This window comes from Numenius arquata, chromosome 5, assembly GCF_964106895.1.
Source record: "Numenius arquata chromosome 5, bNumArq3.hap1.1, whole genome shotgun sequence".
Classification (NCBI taxonomy): Eukaryota; Metazoa; Chordata; class Aves; order Charadriiformes; family Scolopacidae; genus Numenius; species Numenius arquata.
Window position 1 is genome coordinate 1,721,902 of NC_133580.1, and position 14,352 is coordinate 1,736,253.

The 14,352-nt window shown below is 46.3% G+C and overlaps 1 protein-coding gene across 1 annotated transcript in view; it reads left to right on the forward strand.

The window, feature by feature from the left end:
- ARHGEF9 (Cdc42 guanine nucleotide exchange factor 9) overlaps positions 1 to 14,352 on the forward strand; it is a 185,484-nt gene that overhangs the window by 117,140 nt on the left and 53,992 nt on the right. The window contains exon 4 of the mRNA XM_074148280.1: positions 4,592 to 4,771. Within this exon, the coding sequence (XP_074004381.1) occupies positions 4,592 to 4,771 (180 nt within the window). The remainder of the gene's footprint in view (positions 1 to 4,591; positions 4,772 to 14,352) is intronic.

Sequence of the window (14,352 nt, forward strand, 5' to 3'; positions counted from 1 at the left end):
GTGCTCGTGGGCATTTCTCCTGCACTGACGTTACATGGTGAAAGCATCAAGGAACTTTTTGCTTTGGGCTCTTTAGTTTCAACAACCAACTGACAAGAATAATTGATTTAAAGGGGAAGTAGGACTTTTCACCTGGAAGACAAGCAGTATTCAGGGTACATCAAAACCAAATGTATGTTATCACCTATTGCATTTCTTCTAACTGTCTCCCTCTTCCTCCGAGTAGGACACTTTTCCCAAATATCTAAGTCCTTGTTATTGTAAATTTACAAGGCTGAGATTTTGTGAGTTCCTCCAGTGGGCACAGAGAAGATAGTTTTATTTACAAGAACCTTCGCACACTGAGAAATTGCTGTGTCGGGGAGAGTGTGATTTAATATTTGACTATTCCTATTGTGATTATTATTGTTAAATCCAGTTCTTTGTTACCCTTTTTTAGTGATGGCCAAATTGTAGATGGGACGAACATAAGATGTTGGAAGTGTAAACTTCTGCATCACCCAATTAAACACAGAGAAATAGTAATTTCTAGGGCATGATTCACCTCACTCGAAGGTAAACAACTGAAATAGCCGAGATGAATCACACTCCAGATGTGTCTCTTTCTCTTCACTGATTATAAAGGAGTCCAGATGACTGTCTCAGATGCTGTGTGGTAGAGATGTCAAATTACGGGAGAAAAGTCCCTTTCGGGGTCTTTGGCTGAGTATTTCTGACCACAGCACTAAGACCCAGATTTGAAACCATGAGACACGAACTTTCTGGAGAGAAGAGCTCCTATGTTGAATTCTCTCAGAAAATAATATTTTATCCCGACCTTTCTCTAGTTCGTCATCTCTTGCTGCTGTAGATGTCAGGTTCTGTTTCTGTAACCCTGCCCTGAAAGAGTCAGATGGCTCCACAGATGCAGCAAGATGCCTTGCAAAATAAATTAAACATTTTAGGCTCTGACGTTCTTTCAACGGACCCAGCACGTGCGGTGGCTGGAGCTCAAATTCTGCCATCCTGCTGCCATTTTTTTTTCACAGGCTGAACTGCATTTGTATTTTGGAAGGCCAAGGCTTGCTTGCAGGCTTCCTGGCATGTGAATCCCTTTCTTGGGCTAGCAATATGGACATGGGGCTGGAAAGGACCAGCTAAAAGGGCTTTCTTCTATCTGCTGGCACTAGACAGTGAAAACCAAGAACTTACAGCCTTTCTCCCTGGGTATCCAGAAACCCCTTGCCAAGCCACCTCAGCTCCTGACACCCACTGGAAGCATCTTCCAGATCTCTACGTTAACAGCAGAAAAAGGGCTCTTCTGGCCCTCAGCAAGTCTCTTCACGCTGGCCAAGCCATGCTCCTCAGAGCCGGGATTTTGTGCCTCAGGCTCAGAAATGCGAGGAAATACTTTTGTGAAGTAGGGTAGGAGGCTCTGAAACACCGTCCCTCTTAAGTTTGGTTTCTGTGACGTTTCTGTGGCAGTTTGTGCCCAGAACTGCCTGTGTGTGAAGTGACAGCAAAGTCTATGTCAGCTGAGGCAGAAAAAGCAGAAATCCAGCTTCTGCGTGATAGCTCTGTTCCTGGTTCATCGTCAGTGAAAAATGGACTAAAATACCCAATGGCATTAACAAAAGGAACGAGTGTCAGGCCAACCTGATTTATTTTTTGACGAGAAAACTGATTTTCTAGACAAAGAGAAGGTACTCTACCTCAATTTTTTGGATAAGCTAAATGCAAGATCACAGTGAGCCGCTGGTGGGAGGTAACCATGGGAAAAAGGGGGAGAGGTTATGTATTGCTGCAAGATTTCTGTGACACTGCAAGAAGTGTTTCATGCTGTTTCACAAATCTCTGGTAAGGTCTCTTTGGGAATAGTATTTACAGTTCTGGTCATCTATGTTCAAGAAAGATGCAGGGGAAATATCTAGATGCCTAAAAGGGCTGGTGAAATGCTCAGGGGAAGGAAGAGCCGTCTGCCAAGACAAGGCTGGAAGAGCAGAGCTCGTTTAACTTGGGAAACCACCGGCCAGTGTCCATAAGTACAGCAAAGCGGAAACACTAGTGAAGGAGGAGAGCTTGGTCCTGGCAGAAGAACAGATGAATTCTGGTTAATAGATGAGTTTACTGGGCTTGAATATATTGAGGGGGGATTCTTCAGCTGCGAAGTCTTCATTCCTTCCAGATCTGTCTTGGGGTTCTTTGTGGTTTAAACTGCTTGGTATTTATGAAAGCGTCTAGAAACCTTGATTTAGAGCGACACGAGGTGTTGTGAGGAAGCACTGAAACTTATCCCTACCTGGGTTGAACATTCAGTTGTTGCAGTGGAAACAGAAATCAATCTTTATAGCTGTTATTTGTCCAGATGTAGCTACCCTGCTTTGCTAAGTGAGGGCCCAGAGCTGGGGTGAAGTGAGGATCCTACACCACCTGCCCCTCGTTTGGATGGAATCCCCTGGTGCCTGGCTCCGTGCAGCTCTGTATCAAAAGCCCAAATGTGAGATAAACCCACGCTGAGACGGTAGATGCCCTCTGCCATAAGGTCAGCACATCGATTAGGGCCATTGCTTGACTCTTCAATGGGAGCTTGTTATGAACCTTGCCTTTGCTTTCTGTCTGCTGTCAGGTCATCTGTGAGGCTGGTATAGGATATACGAAGAAGACATATTTTTCTTTTACAGCTGATTTTTGAATTAGAACGGATGATTTGACAAAACAGAAGTAGGAAGACCATCGTTTTATTTTATCTATTGCAGGAAGAAGAGGTCTGCTGGGTAGATACACCTTGGCTTTGAGCATAAAAGGCACTAAGTGTCAAGCTAGACTTTCTTAGATCTTGCTGTTTTATATATAACTGACTCTAATAATTGAAGAGCTGAAATCGCAACTTTAATTGTCACAAACCTAGGGAGCTTGATTTCTTAAAGGAAAGTCAGTTCAAGGAAAATGGTAAATCAGGTCCTTTAATCTGTTGACTAAATTGCCTGTAGGGACTTGAATGCTCTTCTGTGTTTATGCTGAGAACCCTGCAGCAGTGCTAGAAGGTTTACTGCAAGTTCTTACTGTGCAGGTAGTTATTAGCAGGCATTTTGGGAAGCCAGACTTAAAAAAGAGCTGTTAAGAGCACTCTAACCATTCCCAGTGCTTCTGCGCTTAGATAACCGCTGCGCCGGGTTATTGTCGTTATGCTTTGTATTGCTTGCCTAAATGGAAAGGATATTTGTGGCTGCTAAAGTCTTGCCATGTGGAAGGTCTGTAAGGGTTGCAGCGCTGAGCTCTTCATTTGTGAGCTGAAATGCTGATTTGGAGGCGTGCCCAAGTGCATTTTGAGTGTGTCTCAGAATTAATGAACAAGGTTCAGGATGGCTCTGACAAACTCATAAGCGTATGGGCAAAGTCTGTATTTGCTGGGACAGCCTTACTGTTCAGTGCAGAATTCCTGCAGTGGACAAAACATAAACACAATTTATTATTCTGTTAAGAAAATACATGACCATCATTCTGAGGAGCAGCGGGTCGCCCAGGCATGGATGGATGATTTGTCTTGTGGATGCACAAGCATCAGTGTTTGGATGAGTCCTTCCCGCATGCATTAACCAGGAGTTTTATATCTATATATAAGTTTTATATCTATATATAGATAGATAGATATAAAGAATTTTGTATCTATATAAAACGAGGTGGGTTGCAATGAGAGAACCAGTCAGGTCCCCACCGTGGTGCTTGTCCAGCTCTAAGGCAACCGTGTGCTCCGTGTGGAGAGACATTCAGTAGGTCCTGTCGGACACAAGTCTGGCCTCAGTCCAGTTTCTAATGGGCAGGTATCTGCACCCCGAGGGCTGTCACGGCGGCAACCACCAGCAGGTTTCGGGTGAGCAGAGCAGGGTTTGGACATGCCGTGGGGCTGGGCTGGGCTCCAGGTCAGGTCTGGAAGGGGTCAGCAGGTACCACTGTGTCCTTCTGATCTGCTGTGTAGCTTGAAGGTTTCAAAAGCGGGGGATGTCAGTACATCACCAGCACTAAAAAAATACTGAACTCTCAGGGTGGTTTTTTTTTTAAAGTGTTCTTTTAAATATAAAAAAGTGTTCTTTTAAATATGTTTGCAAACTTTGCTTGGACTTGCATGGAAAACCTTCTCAGCCTTGAGTGACAGTTGATCCTTTAAGTGAACAAACTTGCTCTGAGACATGAATTCCCTTGCAGGACACCATTGCTTGGTTTTGCCATTTTTAGGAACTCCCAGCTCTCCGTTCTGCTAACCGAATTGCACCTGAAAGCCATGTTCCTTGACAGATGTGCATGCTTGTAAATGCGGCGTGGCGGTGGCAGGGGAGGTGTGGCTTTTCCCGCGTGTGGGACCCGAGGGGCACTGGACATCCGCACGTGGTGCTCGCTTGCGTGGCATGATTTAGGAGCAGAAATGGTGGCAGAAATGGTAGAAACGGTCGCAGACCGGGTTACGTCAGGGGAGGGTGAAATTGTGATGGATCAGAATGGAGGAAAATCGGTTTTACGTTGGCTGAGCGCTTTTTTTTTTTCTGTGCTGCTGCTGTGCATGTGCTTGCGTGGGGGAACCGAGCTTTTATTGACTGCTGGTTTTCTGTTTTCAAAGCTGATCAGTGGTGGTTCTATTGTAAGTGCTGAGGCAGTATGGGATCACGTCACCATGGCCAACCGGGAGTTGGCGTTTAAAGCAGGAGACGTTATCAAGGTCCTGGATGCTTCCAACAAGGACTGGTGGTGGGGTCAGATCGATGATGAAGAAGGATGGTTTCCCGCCAGCTTCGTGAGGGTGAGTGACTTTCTTCTTTTTACCTCTTCAAAGAATCGCTGCTGACGCCGCTCAGAACGGTCAATGAACTGAACTGGTTCCTGTGTTTATTATCATTCATGCTTGTTTCCAGTGTGTCTGTTTTCTTTCTGGGGAGCAAAGAAGGTTTTAAAAGAAATGAGAGTGGGGTAGAAGGAGGCTGGGATAGGTATTGGCTCTGCTTTTTGTGCTCTTGGGATGTGGAGTGGCCTTTGCTATGTGTCTGTTGTTGTCTCTTTCCTTAAGCAGTTCTTCTTTGGAAAACCAGTTAAGTATTGTGTGGGCTATGAGGAAATGATCTGGTGGGACCTAAAAGTTCACTCCAGCTACAAACGACCCACATTCGAAGAGCTTTCTGGTCTGTGTGTTGCACGAGGGGGCTCCGTCCTCTTTCCAAAAGCAGCGCTGCCTTTTGACTCTTCAGCAGCTTTGGATGTAAAATTACTTCAGTAATTACTCCGTGACCAGCTCTGGTTCTTTTTTTTTTTTTTAAGGGGACAAGGAACCATTCCGCTTGTCTCTGTTTTTCTGCTGAAGCAGGTTTTGCTGTACCCAGCCGCCTCCAGTGGCGAGCTGGCCTTTCACAAATAAGAAGGATTTGAGCACTTAATTTTTTTGCTCAGTATGTGTTAAGAAAGCCAAGGGACAAGAAGATGCCCTTTTTGCTATTGTCAGCTCCTGCCACGTTATTTGGGCACTCTCGAGCCTTCCTCAGGGAGTCAAGAGGTGGGCTTTGACCTTGCCCGCTTCCTTCTCCTCTCCCTTCTGCGCAGGGTTCGATAGGTGGGAGCAGAGATTTAATTCCTTTAGAAGCTTAGGGGATATGGTTCAAAAAATGGAGATCTCTTTTGCCTTGTAAAATTGTGTGAAAGATGACTCTTTTCCCTGAGCCTCCCAGGCAATTTGACAAGCTGCGTGGCAGTCGAGGGGAAGACTCTTCTCTCTGAAACGCTCGCTGAAGATGATGCCGCATCCCAAGGAGATGCCATGTTTGCTCTGCTTCTCTGCTTGTCTTACCCTCCCTCTGAACCCTCCCTCTTTCCAGCAACCCTGCATCATCAGCATCCCTGATTACATCACTTCATGTGGGAAATGGCCATATAGATTAGGAAAATTGGGTTAAAATGTATGACCTGGCGTTTCCTGGTGATGTACAACGACCACCACTGAGGGAACCCACACCTTTGCTGACTTCTGCCTCCCCGGTGCACAATTTTTCCCCCTGTGGTACTCATGATGCAGCTCTTTTGTCTCTCCTAGGTCTGGCCAGCCCTGAGTGAGAGATCCGTGACTGGAACTGGAGCCTGGGCTGCCTGCGGGAAAAACTTTATGCTGTTTTTCTGGCCCAGAATAACCAATAGTATTTAGTATTTTGTTAAATAGGACACCATGAGTCTGCCCCTGCAGCCAGTGGAGATAATGAGTTTGGAAAATGGATTTCTATCAGGTGTGATCAAGATGATATTCTTCTTGCAGAAAATATTCTCACCTGTGTCACTCGCACATCACATCTGAAAGGCTGAATTAGAAAAATCTATCTGTCTGATTATTTTTGTTTAATTTGGAGGCTGAAATATTCTGGGCCAGTTTAACTTTCCAGTGCATTGACCAGTGCTGTTTTGTTTTGTGATTCAGGGGAAAAGGTTTAATATCTTTTTTTGTGTGATGTCGTAAACATACTGTTCGCAGTAGGTTTAATAACAGTCTTGGGTTTTGCTATCCTGATTTCAAAAAAACCCCACACCAAACAACTAAACAAACAAGCCCATTTACTCAGAAGCCTAAAACCATGGATCATTGAGCTTGGCTGAACTTTCCACCTCTCCCTACACTTTTCAAAGGCTGGGAGGGTGATTTTAGAAGCTGAGAAAAACAAAGGAGAGGGATAAATGAATCTCAGACTTGTACACAAACGTCTGAACAACATCCTGGAACAAACCTTGGTGCTTAGAATTGTGATGGCTTTACCAGGCAAGTTTCTTGCCCATTCTGTCTAGTGTCATAACCCCACAGTTTGATTTTATTCCAAAAAAATCAATCCTTCCATCAGCTCTGCAGGAGGCCGGATCAGTTATTCCATCTGGGAGACACTTGTTTGGCGTGGGCTGGGACCAGCCACCTGCCCTGGGACCAGGGTGCTCCCAAAGGGGGAAACTGCATGGGTTTGTTGCCACGAGTGATAATTAATATTTAAAAATAAGTACCAGGCATTTAAAAAAATATGCAAGCGGAGTTCTGGCCCAGTTTGTCCGCAGCTCTGCAAGGGAGGCTGGAGGGGAAAATTCACCCCTTCGGGTTCACAAGACAGAGCTGCCTTCTCCAGGCAGCGCTTCTCGCTCGGTGCTTGCCACGAGGCAGCCCACTCGCTGCCTGTCCTGTGCCGAGAACACAACTGCCATTTGGGCTGTCATGTTCTCCTCTCCTCCGCTGGCTGAGGTCGCTCGCTTGCCTCTTCATTTCTATTCTTGCATGTTCCCCCCTCCCGCCCCCTTCACTCTCTGTCTTTCTGGGTAAGTAATTTGAACCAGATGCCTGCAAAGCCCTTGGGGCTGTTGGAGAAGGTGCCTGTAACCCCTCTTTCGCTTGCAGGACCATCACGGCAGGTTTGTGCTCCTTCGGGGTCCTGTCAAGGACCGTTTCGCCTGAACACTTCTCACTTCGCTCTTCTCTCCGTTTTTTCCCCTTGTGTTTCTTATTCAGCTGATCACTCTTTCATAATGAGGATGCTGGGTTTTTTCTCTGTTGTTCTTTGAGCCCTGCTTTTTTAAGATGGTGCCAGAAAACTGCCTGATTTAGCCTGGGTGGTTCTAGTTTTACTTGCAAAATAATTGCTTTCCTTTATATTTCTCTTATGCAAGTACAGGAGGAAAAGGGAACAACATGTTGCATAGCAGAGGATGAAAAGCAGTTCAAGTAAAGGATGACAGGACAGAGCAGACAGGTCTAGAACCAAACAGGATTAATTTCAGGATATTTTAGACTGCAGGGCTCTTGTAGGAGCTAACAGGGGGTGCAGCAGAAGATCACTGCAAAGTCAGATTCCTCTGAAAGTCATTTGGATCATTTCTGAGGACAAAACCGGGCTGGAAACCTAGTTTACAATGAGACGTCTGACGCTTCTTGCTCTCCACCCAGATCATATGAAAATCTTTGGCAAAGCGTTTGGCACTCACAAAATCTCATAGCAGGAAAAAAAATCACATTTGCAAGTGCAGAGGAAAACAGTAACCTGCTGATTCCCTTGGCCTCTTTTACACGCAGAGTTGGGAGGGTTGAGAACAGAAACCACGCTTGAATTTCCTGCACGTACAGGAATTGTTGTCTCCGTGCTTAACACCTGCAGTTATCCTTTTAGTAGCTTGAGACTTGGCTAGAAGAAAGGGGGAGGGAGGAAAGCCATGGGGTTTTGTGAGCGCGGGAACTCTGAAGGAGAAACTGGATGATGAAGCGATGCTTTTGGGGGAAGAGAAAAAGCACAACATAGGAGAAGTAAAATGTGGAGCTGGTAAGCGATGGGGAATGGGTTCCTGCAGAAAGCTCCTGCACCTGGGGAGAAAGTTATGAAAACCCCTAAGTCATTAGAGAGGCGGATGAGAACCCCAGAACTAGTTTTAAGGTGAATAATGAGCTGGGTTTAGGACAGATGAAGGTATCTATGTGGTATTTTAGCCCATGTTATCAAGTGAGTGTGCTGGACAACAGGGGTGCAACCATCAGATTTGTGATTAGCTGCAGTGTTTTGGGTGTCCTGCCAACTTTTAGGGGTCTGAGGGTGGGAGGTACAATTGGGAAAAAAACCCAGGAATTTTAAACAAGGTTTCATATACTTGTAGGGGTGATGCTACTTGTTGCTCTTCTCTCCTTTGTGGTTGGCACAGCCTTGGGCTGTCTTTACATGATGTGAATGATTTTTTGCGTACCAGCACATCCAGCATCCAGATCCACTGAAAAAAATAGGCTTAATGTTGGTAGGGAGGAATTTACAGCCCAGAATAATACTCCAGTACTGCAAATGGATCAATTGTCATACCTTAAGGTCTCCTTTAGAAAACACAGTAAGTCTCAAAACAAAGTTTTCATTGCAGAGCTGAACATCAAGTCTCCAAAATGGCCCAAGTGAGATTCAAACACTCCAAACACAGGAAATCAAATGGCATCGTGTTCGGGCTCTGACATATTTCCACTGAAAAAGAAGTAACAGAATGAGAGCTTATGGATGTTTAGTGCTGTGAAATCTTTCCGAAGAGACATAGCAGAACGCACCCATCCTGGGCAGAGAAGGGGATTTATTTTGTTATAAAGCTCTCCTTAATCTCTTTGGATACCTAGAGGCAGACAGAGTTTCCGCAATACATTTCTTCTCACCTCAAGAGCGGTGACTCTTCGTTCCCTATATTTACTAAGCAAAGCTAAAGAGCAAACCTGGGGTTGTAGTGCCCGGTGACTGTTGAGTTGTGGTGCAGGAATGAAGGGTGATGGTCCTCCGAAGGCTTGAGCAGAGATGGTGAATAAATGCTTTGTGGTCTGTGCCTCTTATGTAGGAGAAAGCGCAGGGGTGGATCAGTGCAGCAGAGCTCCTTGTTCTCTCCCATCGCTGCCTGGGTCTCCCCAAGTAGTGTAATTTTAGACTGATTTTCCTGCTGGAAAGCTGCCTTTGACCCACTTTATTTTCTGCTGCTGAAGGAGAAGCGCTAGAGAAATCGGTGTAGGCTTTTAAGGCCCTGTTTAGTAGGAGACTCTGAACCCGTGTCCTGTCTGAATTCCTAGCAGCTCCCACACTTTATTGGGTGGGTGGGTTTAACTTTGATTCCTAGGAGTTGTGAGTGTGCTCTCTAGTGCAGGTGTGGTTCCAGGAGCCCACCACGTCTTGCTGCCCTGTCTGCCTTTTTTCCCCCTTTACAATCTCACTGTATGTGCAGGGATCTCGACGCACCAGGACATCACTCACCTGCTTTTCTGCTGCAGTCGCTGCATTAGCATTTACTCAGCGCCAAGCAGGGTGGCATCTAGGTGAGGTTTTTCCAGGGAAAAGAGGCTGGCGCTGAAGCAGCCTTCACCTGTTGGGCAAACGGAAGGGTCGGTGCTGCAGTCTCTGCTGCAGTCAGTGCCTTCTAAAGCAGATTTTATTTTCCCGTGGCAAATCCAGAATAAAAATAGCTCCTGGTGGAGAGGTATCGCACACAGGGCGAGCGGCACTCCACAGCGCCAGGATGCACTGCAGACAAGTTGTGGGGTGGTTTTGTGTTTTTTTAAAGTCAAGCAGCATTTTAGCATCCAAGTGCTGCCTGTGCTAATTGCAGCTGCCGTTTACGTGACAGCTCCTGCCACTCAGGCAGCTCAGCATCCTCAGATCCCCAAAGGTTCAAATGCCAGCACTTGGGCCCTTCCTCGTAGGAGCTGGCCCGTAAGGGCAAAACCAGTGTTTTGAGGCTATTCTTTGAATCAGGCAGACTCAGTACAAATCTTCGCAGCCCCTTCCTCTGCCAAACTGGTCGTGAAGAAAGGTCCTTCCCCCAAATGAAGCAGTGGCTTCCTTGGCCTGGCAGGGTTTCTGCAAGGAGCTGCTGGAGCAGCTGAGCTTTCGATCTTCCCGATGGTGTGTCACATAGAATCGTAGAACCGTTTAGTTTGGAGAAGACCTTTAAGATCGTCGAGTCCAACCATTAACCTAATGCTGCCAAGGCCACCACTAAACCATGTCCCTCAGCACCATGTGTACATGACCTTAGATACCTCCAGGGATGAGGACTCCATCACTTCCCTGGGCAACCTGTTCCGATGCTTGACAACCGTTTTGGTGAAGAAATTTTACGTAATATCCATCCTAAACCTCCCCTGGTACAACTTGAGGCCATTTCCTCTTGTCCCATCGCCTGTTCCTTGGGAGAAGAGACCAACCCCCACCTCATTGCAATCTCCTTTCAGGGAGTTGTAGGGAGTGAGAAGGTCCCCCTCAGCCTCCTTTTCTCCAGGCTAATGTTGCATCACACCCCAGGGGCTTTTGGTTTTTAGGAAATGGGGAGGGCTGAGCCCTAACTCACAGTATTTTGGTGGATATAGTGTAGCATATGCAGTTTATTGCAGTGTCCACGCAACTTGTGCTACATGCTGCGTGGTGGAGCTCCAGCCCATGGGAGCCTGTGCATTGAAACTGCAGGAAACAGAGGGAGGAACATCAGGGCAAGTTCTTAGAACCCATTTTTATTCACTTTTCATGGATACAGAGCCTGAAGCTGTCCCTGTAGAGTACACTGTTTTCTCCTTTTCCAGAAAGGAGTGATAAATATTTCTCACCTTGGGTAAAGGGAACTTCTGAGGCTGGGAATGGATGAGTTTTAAAGGGGAAGGAAGAGCTGGAAGTGGGTTTGCTGAAGCTGGGCAGTTTCAGGAGGGAAAGAGAAGGTATCAAAGAGCCTGTGAACTGGAGGGAAGTGAAGGATGGAGAGAGTGGAGCCAGATTACAGAAGTTAAAATTCAGGCTGTGGGAGAAAATAGTGGTAGGATCACAGGAGAGAAAAACAACTTACTTCAACTGCCTTTTCTTCTGCTGCCAAATGTCCTATTCCTCATCCTGGAAGAGGATACAGTGGGAGGATGGTCTGTGTTTCCCAGCAAACAGCATCCCAGCCACAGTCCCACACTTTCCCTGTGCCCACAGACGGCAGCGGGGCTGGGGCAGCATCCCTCTGCCTCCTGCCTCCTGCCAAGTCCTCACCTCCTCTCTGAAGGCAGGGAAAGGAGAAGCATCTGCTCCTGGGCATTTGTAGAGCCCAGGACAGTCTGTGCTCCCTCCTGAGGGCAGGGGGAGGCTGTGCCCAGATCGCTGGATTCCCACACAGAGACTGGTGGTGTTTTACTTATGCAAAGCTCTGCATCATGAGCCCTACTTTATTACAAATAAGCAAGCAAACTTTTTAATCCAGTAGAGTCCAACAGAGCGTGCACATGGCTGAAGACGAGGGCACAGCACTAGTAACCACCGGCTTAGAGGAAAGGAGAGGGGGCAAACCCCGGGGTTCCTGGAGCAGCTCTGCTGAGCAGGCCAGCGTGGAAGGTGGGTAAAATAGTCCTGAGGCTCTGTGAGCCCATTTCTGTAGGGTCATTGGAGTCTCCTGCTCGCCCTCGCAGTTGTTGCAGGGCTAACGACACTGTAGTACCACTGTCTGGTACCAGATTTTGGTGCAAGTTGGGCTGCTCATCTTGTATTTGTTATAAAGTCACTGATGAGTAGAGGTTTGGGGGAATGGCAACAGCTCTCTGGAAGGATCTGCTTGTATCATTAATCTGCTACATTATTTAATTGTGAGCTAGAATCCAGGATGGCACATTATCTGCTAGTTTTGTCCTTGTGAATATCCAGTGGAAGGAGATTAATAATCCAGGTGGCTGGTAAAATGTTTGTTTTATCATGCTTTCTGATTATTACGAGACTCTCAGCCCTCAGTGCCTATTCAAGTAAAATGTCCTCTATATACAGTGTATGCATTCAGCAGTCTAAATATATAATAATTACAGGTCAGCTAATGTTGGAACAGTGCCATTTGGTGATTTTATGCACCATTTGGGTATAGCTGCAAATTGATACATCACATTTCTACAGATTTTATATAAATCACAGATAATATTAACCAGCACAATGAAATGATCAGCTCTCTCTGGCTCCCAGAACTGGATCCTTAGGCAAAAGGGGCTTTTTTATTTGACTATTTTACTTTTATCTGCCTCTGCAAATTACTATGTTATGCAGGAGCTGGTCATGACTTCTTAATTAGGGTTGAATTTTGAAATAGGACTGTGAGCCTCATGATAAGCTTGTTCTTCTCCACATGTAGGGTGGCCTTTCAGTGTGAAACATCACTTAGGACTAGCATTATGCAACCTGATTTTTTTCTCCCTGTAGTTTTTTTCTGGGTTTCTTTTAATTAATTCTTAATACAAAGCATTTGAAGTGGTTCTCAGGGCAGGCTTTGTTGTTTGACGTGCTGGACCTTTTGAATGGTATGGGGGAGACCCACGCAGTGCCGTGTTATTGCAGAGCCTGTGCTTTTTTGCACTGCAGAGGTATTTAAAAAGGCACTGAAGGCTGGTTTATGGGTTCTTGATGATCGTTGAACAGCTGTTATTATTTATTGTTTTAAAAAAAACCCCAACAAGTCGCATGGGCTGCAGTAATTCAGGCTGGGATCCCAAACCCCATTCTGTGCCAAGCCACAGCCCCTAATGGCGGAGAGGGACAGGACAGGAGCCGAGAGGGACTTCCTGAAGTCCAAGTGAGAAGCAGGAGAAGCTGCCAGGGAACTGAAGTCCCATTTCTGTTCTGTGGGAAGCCCCACAGGAGCTTCACAGGGGTGGCAGCCGCCCATCCCGAGCAGGGAAAACTGGGGAGATGAGGCGAAACTGGGGGAAAAGTAGAGTTTTGAAGTTTCTTTTTTTTTAAAAAAACTTGAGATTTGCCCTGGGAGGGAGGTGCATCTGTGCATTTGTGTCCAGTGCACCTTGGGAAAGCTGAGGAAGAGAGAGCCCTTTTTCCATTAGTGGTATCTCAGCTGTTATCCACAGCAATGGAGGTCAAGCATTTCAGGCAGGAGGGCATTTTTGGGAGATTTTGTGTCTAAAACATAGCAAACACCCTACTTACAGGTGAACGTGGACTGGGCTAAAATAGGAACCTTTGCAGCATTGTCTAGATCAACTAAATATGACATTTAAGAAGTTCCTGGGAAAAAACAGTGTCACCCCCAGTTTGCCTCTTCCACCTTGCTATCGCCCGCAGCACACCATTGTGGCGGTTGGAGCGAGCAGGTCAGTGAAGCAGAGAGGATGTGGCTTGGGGTGGTGGTGTTGGGTCAGGGGACACAATTAACACTTCAGGTGCAGCCTTCCCTTCCTCCAACGCAGCCCAGCTCCGTCTCAGCACGGGCATGAGAGGATTCGAGAGCTGAAGTTGCAAACCCAGCCATGTTGCGTCAGACCAAACGTCCGTCTCTAGCCAGTGTTGCTCATGGATGAGTAAAAGAGTGTGGCAATCCCACAGTGATGCAGTTAAGTCCATATTTCAAAGTATTTATGAGCTTTTCTATGCCCTCTGCTTCAATGCAAAGTCTGTCAGCCTGAAAAGTATTAATGAAAAAGGTAGATTATCCTTGTTTCTAGATGGGGAAAGCCTCCACCAGTTTAAGTGATTGGCCCAAGGTCAGCAGCAAGAGCTGGCAATGTACCTCATCTTTTGTGAGTCATGGTCCAAGCTTCAAATGATCCCCTGGAAGAATGATCCTTGCTTGAATTTTGGAGAACTTTCGAGGTTAAGACAAAAAGCAGGAGGGTTTGAACAGCGCAGTGGGGTTATTGCTTTGAGCAGCTGAGGCTGGAGAGCGTGGGGTGAGAGGCACTTTCGGCTTCCTCTGTTACCCATAAAATGCTTGCGTTTGTTTTTAATCTAAAGCAGAAGTCATCTAGACTAGAACTGTAATTTTTTCCTATTGGGAACATGAATCCTAGCAGGAAGGAGCAAAAATTTCATTAAGGAAAAAAGCAGGACTCCTGAGATTCCCAGATGTGGAGGC